General features: G+C 38.1%; 1 protein-coding gene across 2 annotated transcripts; it reads right to left on the reverse strand.

The window, feature by feature from the left end:
* Window positions 3,785–10,178, reverse strand: LOC104734459. Of its 2 annotated transcripts, XM_010454043.2 has the most exons (15): window positions 9,441–10,178; window positions 8,507–8,593; window positions 8,201–8,304; window positions 7,993–8,043; window positions 7,647–7,818; window positions 7,240–7,560; window positions 6,803–7,006; window positions 6,215–6,721; window positions 6,026–6,094; window positions 5,813–5,953; window positions 5,501–5,689; window positions 5,153–5,325; window positions 4,828–4,980; window positions 4,665–4,746; window positions 3,785–4,573 (listed from the first exon to the last, which is right to left on the reverse strand). In XM_010454043.2, exons 1-15 carry the CDS (start codon window positions 9,939–9,941, stop codon window positions 4,184–4,186), a joined length of 3,144 nt encoding a protein of 1,047 aa, XP_010452345.1. In that variant the 5' UTR covers window positions 9,942–10,178; the 3' UTR covers window positions 3,785–4,183. The 2 variants fall into 2 exon arrangements, with proteins under 2 accessions (XP_010452345.1, XP_010452346.1); XM_010454044.2 differs by lacking the exon at window positions 6,026–6,094 and having other exon boundaries at window positions 5,813–6,022.

Genomic DNA, 10,178 nt, shown 5'->3' on the forward strand with positions numbered 1-10,178 from the left:
CTGGGCGATATCAGACAGTGTTAAAGCCTCCCCCCAGAAAAAAAAGAGGTACAGATAAAGAAACAATCTCTGTGATCTTTCCCAGTTTCTCAATCTCTCTCACTCACTGTCTTTTTTTGTTGGTATCTTTTCCCATTTTTTTAACTTTTCCTTTTTTTAACACGAGTAACAAATACTATGTGTTTAACTGTTCCTTACGCAGAAATGCATGGACAAGTTTTGTTTTCTGGAATCTGGACCACTTTTTTTTTCCTATTATTGATCTTTTTTAACAACTTTAGTTGTTGACAACAAAAAAAAAAACGTTTGTTGTTAAGCGTTCGTGCTTTTAATTTTTTTGCAAGTTCTTGTTGAAAATTTGAACCATTTGGTATATATATCAACACTCTAGCATTGTAGCTTAAATATCTAAAAAGGTAGATTAATTAATAAATATTCTGCTTTGTATTGTATGTATATGATGATGATGTGTAAGAAATTAATATTCTCTCAGTCTCACATAGTTTGATGTTTAGGATTTTACACAAGACAAAGGGAATATATGATTAATTTTATTTTCTGTAATTTTTTTATTTTATTTATGACCTCTCATGATTTATTTTTTGATATTTTTTCACTTTCCCACTTTCCCACTCCATACATTCTACAACATCAGTAATTATTAAAACAAAAATTTATTAAAAATATTCAGAACATCAATATTTGAGACACAAAGATTATTCTCTAAAACATCAAACTATGTGAGACAGAGGGAGTAGTATTCTATTCATCGGTGTAATTAACCAGTAAGCTGAAAATGAGGAACAATTTGACAAGAATTTCGAACATGACATGATATTCGGAAAATGAAAAAAAAAATCCTTTTGAAATCTTGACCCTCCGGGTCAGAACCGGAGTGGCCTTAACCGGCTCTGATACCAAATGTAACACCCGTACCGTCGTAAAAGACGGAACAACATGTAATCCATTCGGTCTGGCCGAAAACGTTTCTTTCTTTAAAATTCACCAACGAACAGACTTCAAACTGCAACAATTGAACTTACTAACCTGAGAAAAAGGGAAATAAGGGGGTGAGTAAACAAGTTTACTCAGTGAGGAGATCAAACTCTGCCCACTGGACATACAATTATAACGTTCCAAATATAATCAACAATTATTACTTAGCTTAGATTCAGAATGTTTGTCAATCAAACAAACAAGCAAACATCTTATTTTTCATCAATAACTCCGATATTATTTTATGTAGTTTCGTGACAACTACCACATTAAAATATTTCTGTTTCCTTTATATTATTTGAGAAGTTTTACGTTCCATATAGGTTTGGCTATTAACACTTTTTCTGGCTCCCAAACCTCCTTTCTTAGAAGACCACGACCAATAGCTTGATTCTTCCCTGCTCGTCAGCGGTTTATGACCTGCAATGAACCCGTCGGTCCATAACAGTCCAACATCCTCAAGTATCTTTCCCTTTCTCATTCTCATTCTCATATATGTTCATAATTATATTTATAATATAATATATGTAAGTTAATTTGTAACATCAGATTATGTAGCTAATGTGCTTCACATATATCATGTTACTAACAACCTATTTTACCATGCACACAAATCCACACAAACACTTTCAATCAACGAACAATTCTTGAGTTTATACTCAACAACTATCAAAAAGTACATAAGGAAAGAGGTTACTGTTATCCGCAAATACCACCTTCACCTTAGCCATTTGATTGTGGAACTAGCCTCAACAGAAGACCCACTTCAACAACAATCTTGGCCTGCAACGGATTAAAGATTATTCCCAAATAATAATTCCATGATATAATCTAATATCCAAACCAACTTCTAAGTCTTGATAAACTGATTTGGTATTCCCCCAATTAAATTAATTAGAATGATTTAATAATTAAACTAAACCAAATCTAACTATTTAATATTAACCACCAGTACACAAATAAATCCACGATCCCAGCTCTCGGTTTAACAGAAATCCCTAAACCAGACCAGAATATTCATACTCCTCCACCATCGACTACACACGTGAACAACAACGCAAGACAAGTCAACAAACAGTCCCAATAATTAATTTCGGTTCTGGACTCTAGTACACAATTCTGGTTTAGATTGGTTTAAGCTTTGGTTTAATAATCAACATCACACAACATTAACTAACGAACGACACGAGATAAGGTGCAGCCGATTACCTTTCTCGGCAATTACTCTCGACAGATCTGACCGGCGGCTTGACATCGACACGGTCATTCAAGCTTCAGCGGTTAGGTCCTCATAGCTCAACAACGAAACGACAACAACAATCATAAGACAAGGTCAGTAACTTCTTGTGCAAGCTACATAAGAAAATAGGGTTTCCTTACCCTTAAAGATATATCTGATGGACCATGACTTCTCCGGTGACAATGCCTGACATCTCCGGTTACCGACGGTGGCAGACTAACCAGCGGTGGTGACCGACGGCTGTGAAGGCTCACGTTCTTCTAAGCAACGCTACTTCTCCACAAGACTCACGACAACAACAATGCCTCTCGATAACTTTCTTCTTAGTAACAACATCACCAACAAGAAGATCACGACTTCAGATCTCCAAGGATCAAGATCAAGCTGCTAGTGTGTTTTTAGGGTTAGGTCTGCGTTTCTCTTTGACGGCAAAATGGAGAAGGAGATACATATACAACACACGACATTCCTTTTGTCGTTTTAATCATTTTGCTCCATTTGGGCCTTTTAATGGACTGATCTTAGTAACAGAATAAACAGGCCCAAGTATAAAAATCGGGATGTTACATTTCACTTCATGTCCTTTTTCATAGGATACCAAAACGATACCGAGAACTCGGAGTGATTGGGAAAATTAGAGAGCTACAGTACATATAGCTTAAATGGTAAAACCAAACCAATTTGGAGAAAATTTTGAAAAAAGTATTGGGACCATTAACTTACCAAACCAAACCCCATCGACTTTTCTTGATTCTTTCCTTTTGTCCCCATACCATTTAATTTTGCGAAGTCGTTACGTTACTATTCCGATTGATCCAATTGACGATTAATAAATGTTTAGCTCTTTTGGTCAGTTTTGATGTGGACATGAAAGAAAGGGAAGCTTTGCACGGTTTAGCTTTTCTAAAGTTTTGTAGGATTTAATTATTATTGGTCCCTCTATGTTTACTAGATTGCAAAAATGGGTTTGTTGAAGCGTCGATCGAGTCCAAAATTTGCATGTGAATCTATCTGTCTTCGAACACCTTTGTCTACATTATTGAGAGATATATATAGATTTTTATTTTATTTTTGGTTTTAGATATAGATAGATAAGTTAGGTACTGAGCTTTAGTAATGATTTTTTTTTTTCTTTTGTCGAGGGTTCCCACTAGATTCTCTATGACAATCAAACACGAGGTAGTGAATCTGCTGCATTCAGGACGGTCGTTGGCATTGTTGGTCTTGGGTCTTGTCATCTTCAACGTTTGTACGGTTCTCTCACTTTTCCAAAGTCCATTTTATTTTTATTTATTTTTATAAAAAATTATGATAAAAAGTGATGTAACACCTTGTAGTTTCTATTTTCTTGCTTAGAAACTTGAACTTTTAGCGATTTTTTTTTTGTTAGCAATTTATGATTGTAATATCACATATCTTGAAAATAAAACTCCATTGCCTTGTTTTCATATATGATCTCAAATAATTGAAAAGACTGCCTCTGGTCTGGTTGAGAGACCCAGGTTGGTCGAGTTATGATGATAATAAGTTGAATGAAATTATGCAGCATCAACATCAAAATTGCCTTTTTTTATTCTGAAACCAATGAAATTGTAATGTATATACAAAAACCATGAAAGATAAAAAAAAAATAAAAACCTAAATCAGTGGCTAAGAACATGAATGCTTTTGTTTCTTACCGAGTTCAAATATTGAAGGGAAAAAAAAAAAAGAGAGCTTTGAAAGAAACATTTACTTTGACGGTGAAGAATGAATTCTAAATCTAAGCTCTCCTATAATCTCCAGACAATGGCAAGAGTGAATCTTTGCTTTCGATATCTCCATGTGTTTTGTTTCCCCCTGTCAAAAAAAGAATAAACTCTCGTCGAGACTGAGCCCAAGTTAATCCGTTCGCTCTTTAAGCTCTCTTGTCCCGGGACTTGTATGCACACGAACAGATCTCTGCTTTTATCCTCCGAGTGATTTTTGCTTGTAACCGTTTTTGATCCTATCGTAAAGTTTCTCCTTAGTTTTACGCTTCTTGTCCATTTTCAATCGGTATCTTTCTTCACGTTCCCTCTCGTAAACGCCTTTCCAGTGTACTTCCCCGGTTAATGGCCATAGCCATCTTTCCCTTGGATGGTCTTTATCATCTGCTGCTTCTGCTAAGTCTTCATCCATGCTTTTCAGTAAAATGAAGTTAAAGTACTTAGCCCACATTAAACCTTTTCGTTGTGGTAATGGATGTTGTTCCTCAAGCGTGCCATCTCTTGGGTTTATGTAAACCATTATTCTCCCGCTGTGATATGCCCAGACATTAACCAACATTTCCAGAACCCGGCAGTAACAATGCTTTCTCTACTTATTGTTGAAAAAACAGAATCATAACAATCAGATATTTGTGAAATATTGGAGTACAAAGTCACAAGTAAGAAACTGGGATTTTTACCTCGAGTACCGATGAAGCCAATGAGCAACTTTTGGAGTCGTTAGTATTGTTGTGCAGCGCATCTAGAGACTCCGAGAACATCCTGTGATTGCGGTTAAAACTGGGGCAGTGAGTTTGGGGGATATGGTGGATGTTTTGGAGAATAAGTGGGAATAATATTTACCTTGAGAACATGACAAACTCGAGGAAAGACGGAGTTGGCATCACCCAATTGTGGAGAGAAGACCAGTGATGACCATCTTCAGGCATGGGAGGAAGCGCTTCAATGTGTTCTGGTAACCCATACATATTCCGGAATGCATCTTCAAAAGTGGTTCTGCATCAATTTAAAACACGAGAAACCGATGTGAGCTCACCATTAATTATTGGTTAGTTTATGTACGGCATGTGTCATGTAAAGATATGGGTAAGTTCAGAATTATGCATCTGTATATTTTCCTCGCTACTATCAGCATACATTATGTAACAGTTAACGCGGGGAGGAGTACCTGCAGTTTCCTTGGTTAAGGATATCGCACATAGACCAGAATGTGAGCTTATTTTTACTTCCATACAAGTCACCATCAATGTCTAATCTTGTCCAGAAGTAAACAATCTCCCCCTTTGTTTCTTGTTTTATAATGTTTTCCAGAGACTCTTCAGCTTTAGATGATAACGAGACCTGTCTCCACAACAAAAGTGTCATCAAACAGTAGAACAATGGATGTAATTATGTAAATCTGGATATGTGATACTCATAAACTGTAATTCAAATAATTCAAACAGAGTGATACTCATAAACTGTAACCTTGTAAATTAGTTATCAACACACTACAACACTACTTTTAAAGAACTACCTTCCTACCAGCAGCACGCCATGACTGAAATCCAATCCAAGGTCTCATGTGAATGCTATCAACTTTATTCGCGACAGAAAACATTCCTCCAATTTCACAAAGGATATCTCGATAATAGGTATCATTCAGTAGAGGTAATCGGTCTGCTGCATCTACGTCGTCTGAGCTTAGCCTTCGATCTTTGCTGGACTAAAGTGAAGATATCACCAAAAATCAAGACCAGCAATATTATTAAGCACAATTCTAACCTTGGTACTTTATGCAGATTAGATAACTGTCGGTTGAAAATCAGAAACCAATAGTGAAGCTTACCAGGCTCAAACCACGGTACAGAGAGCCATGATGCAGAAAGGGCCACGCCCCAGCTCCATCGTAAATCTCATAAATACATAAAGGCTGGCCAGTTCGTTCTAGCTCTCCTTCATCCCGTTCATTCACTTCAAATTTTAGCTTTTCCGATTTGCGAGCATTTCGATATATCTCCTCCCAATCCTCAACATCTCTTTCCATTCTGTCCTCTAGCTNCTCCGATTTGCGAGCATTTCGGTATATCTCCTCCCAATCCTCAACATCTCTTTCCATTCTGTCCTCTAGCTACATATCAGATAAAGAAGAAATAATTCAATATAACAGACCAATGCAGCTCAACCAGACTCACAGAATAATGTCTAGGGAGAACCTAGAAATATGTCTGATGGCAGCAAAATTTGATACCTCCTCAGATTCTACTTTTTCGTACTCTTCAGCTCCCTCGATCTCTTCAAGAACATCCCAGACTAATTTGGAAGGAAGCTCATCGGAAACAAATAGGGTATTATTGTCAAGAGGGTTTGTTGACTCAATAACACCCATGAACTTCTCTTCGACTTGGAAAATAATTCCGGATTTTCCAATGGAAGCATAAGCGGAGTCCTGGATGAAGCTTTCTGGCTGCTCTATTTCACTCCTGAAGAGATTCCACTCCCATGCTGTCACTTGATGTTGAGAAATAGAACCTGGCAAGTAAGTATCAGATGGAAAATGGAGTATGTTCTCCAAAAGCCGAGCATAACCAGTTATGCATTCTGTTGCCATCAAGTTCTTAGTTAAGAGTCTCCCTGAAGAAGCAATTGTTTGAGCAAATTTAGAGAGCCTTCCATCTGATATCAAGGGTGAAAAAGCCTTCAACAATGCATCAGGATCATTTCTTCGAAAAAATATTCCATGAACTTCATCAGCCATCTGCATTTAAAGGTCCGCAAATAAGCAAACAACGTGTCTGGCATTGTCTGATCTGGAAACTATTAACTTCAGTGTACTCACATATTTTTTCATGACAGGAAAGTCAGGTGTTATGATTGGGATGCCAAAGCTCATAGCTCGCACAATTAATGGAGGAAAATTTTGTTCCTCTTGGGACGAAGCATAAACAAGAATATCTGCCATCAGTAGAACTTTATTCACATCCTCGTCCAAACCAAAATGCCGAACAGTGCCTTCGGTCAATCCAAGCCTCGACGCAACCTCCTGCATTCATGTATTAACACAAAATTATGTCTTCGTATACAATCTCAACCAATACTAGTCACATACAGACGAATCAAATTGTCTGAGGATATTCTTTCCCTGAAAAATAATAATGTGTTTTTAGTAGCACAAGACCAATGAGCATCTGTGGATTGCACTGATTACGGAAACTATAGTTCCTAATCATCTAGGAAGGACAAGATATGATTAAATACTACCAAAATATTTCTTACCTGTACAGCATCACTCTGTCCGTTGGTAGAGTTACCATATAGAAAAACAAACTTAAAGGAACCGCTGGTATCTTTTCTCCTCCCGTATCGTGTTAAAAGTGGTCCCAACATGTGCATTGCCACGGCATTATCCCAAGAAAACTCATCATAAAAGAAGGAACTCCCAAGCACTAAGATGATCAGGTCATCCTTGCCAAATTCGTTAATATCCCTTAGTTTTTGTTTTGTATGGATTTCACTGTAGCTTTCCCCAGCCCAAACATCAACTACAGATTCTGGAATCACAACGAAGTTCCCATCATCAAGAACGCTATGCAACATCTGAACAAATAATAATAAGAACTTAGTCGAACACAAAACCCACACTTTTGTACACTAATGTAAGCTTATTGCGGACAGGAATCTACCGGCAGGGTAAACTGTGGAAAGACAACCACATCTGCTCTCGCAAAAGCACTTCTCCAGTGGGAGATAAGAGAATTCTGGCCCATCCTTTGGTAAACAGGCAGCCGATTTGCAAGAATATCTTCATGAACTATCCATACAAGTGGTACAGAACGAAATGGCTCCTGCATAAGGCTGCATATATAATTTTATCATCCTAGAATCTTAACTACAGAAGTAACTTGCAAAATTCTGAGAAGCCCAACAGCTTGTTACTTTTTCACATCTTAGGCAGCAACAACCAGTATAAGTACGCAATACAAAAAGTCACTCTGATAGCAGGCTGCTAATTAAACTTAATTTACCCACCTTGAAATGGCTTCTTTTGCTTCAAGCGAATCAGCAATAACTCCTTCAAAGCTGCAGAAGATGAATCACTGTAAATTTATCTAGGTGGAGTGGGAGAAACAAAAAATCTTTAATAAAGCAACCGAGAATCATTTGCCAAATAATCTCATTTGAAAATCTGGCCAGGAAAACAATAAGAAAGTTTTCAAAGAGTTTCTAGGACACATACATTGTCCAATCAGTGTGCCCCAACTGCCCTGAAACCAAAACTTTGACATGGCCAGCTAGCTGTTCCCACAATGAGCGTGCTTCACCATTCTCTACGGCAAAAACCTGACAACTTTTAAGGTCACAAGCTTTTCTAAGAGATGCGGGAAATAAGACACATATAAGCTTGTATCCACACTTCACTGCATATTTGTGGTCGATTAACAAATTAGAGAATCCATTCTGCTTTAAGCATAATTAAGAGAGGATAAAAAAAGCTTCAACATGAATGCTAGAGCTGCAAGCATAAAATGCCATAAAGTTTCACCTTAAACACATAACCCAGTTTTTGAAGATTCTTCATAACTGTGACCAACATTAGTGTTCGGGGATCTTTCTTCATATTCCCTAGTACCTGTCGTTCATAATATATATACAACAGATGAATAAACTGAAAGTGCATGGAGACAGAGACAGAAAGGATAATATGCGATCGATCAGAGAGAATAAAACAGGGTTGATATACATAACAACGGTAAATTTTCAAAGCTAATGTAGACATGACTCCTATTAGACTGAAACGACTAATTAACCATGCAAGTAATTGCAAAATAACCACTTTCAAGTTCAAGAATAATATGCGAGCAGACTCCTTAACGCTACTACAACGTAATTTAGCTTCAATTCCATACCAATACCCCAAGGTGCAGCATCTAACAGAAGCACATGGCACTTTCCCATGAGCCTGTATATGTCTAGTCAGGACGTGTAGGATTGCTAAAATACTATATTAGTTCTTCCATTGGCTCAGACTCAAACACAAAAATTTAGATCTTGATCCCATAAAGTCCTACTGACTAATTCAATCTTGCTGGTGGTAATCTACTTTAGCTAAGATGAGAAAAGAACATAAACCAGAGGGTCCACATCAAATTTTCTAAAAGAAAATCTCTTTCCCAGGGAATCTTGGCCAAGCCGCTTTTCCAAAACAAAAACCTTTCCTAAAGTCTGAATCAGCACTACTTGGAAGGCTCCTCTATTAAAACATAATGAACAATGTAGCGCGTTTCCACAATCAAAACTCCGGAACCCTAAGTGCTAAAGATAGAAACATGTATCATAAAGCTGTAAGAGGCGCCACCGGGATCTGTCTAATAGTGGTGAACACTAGTCTACAAGTAACTCAAGTGGATCTAACAATCGCAGCACTTAAGAAAATAGGGTTATAAATTCAAAAAGGTATATATAAGAAAAGAACTCACGAGAGCAAGCCTTGGGGGACGAACACCGAACCTAACAGCGGAACGCAAGGGATCAAGCCCTCCCCCTTCAATCAACGTCCTAGCAATACCAACAGGAACATACTTCAGCGTAGTCCCCAATCCAATTCGACTACCCACCAGCCCTCCCTTAACATTCCCTTGCCAAGTAATCGAATTCTGAAGCAAGAGCGAAGACATAACGAACGCACAAACCGTGAAGGCGACGAGAAAGTAGAGCAAACAGGTGCCGCGAGGCTTAAGCAACGAAATCAAACCCTTGCGATTCAACGATCGGCCAATGTGATGAGGTCGGTTACGCAAGGAAGGCCGATCCAAACCAGAGTGAGATCGATCTCGCCTGTCGCTTGAATTCCGCTTAAGACGGAGTCGATCTCGAACGGAATGAAAAGATAAGTCTCCGTTTCCGGAGAGGTTGTGATTATCGTCTCTCCCGGCGCCGCCATTGTCATCGATCTCGAGCGCGAGAGAGTTTCTCCCCATGGAGAAAGAAGCAGCTTCACTGGGTTTGTTTCGCAACACTGCTGAAGAAGAAGAAGAAGAAGAAGAAGAAAGAAGCTTCTCTCTCTGTTTCAGGTGCCACACAACTTCACCATGAGAGAGAGAGAGAGATTCAGATTGAGAATTCTTTTTGTGTACTTTTTGATTTTTGAGTTTTGCGAATCTGTTAAGCGGAGACAGTGGTGGTGGTGTGAATCAGTGAATGTGAAAGAGAGAGAG

The sequence above is a fragment of the Camelina sativa genome, chromosome 13 (genome assembly GCF_000633955.1).
Source record: "Camelina sativa cultivar DH55 chromosome 13, Cs, whole genome shotgun sequence".
Taxonomy (NCBI): Eukaryota; Viridiplantae; Streptophyta; class Magnoliopsida; order Brassicales; family Brassicaceae; genus Camelina; species Camelina sativa.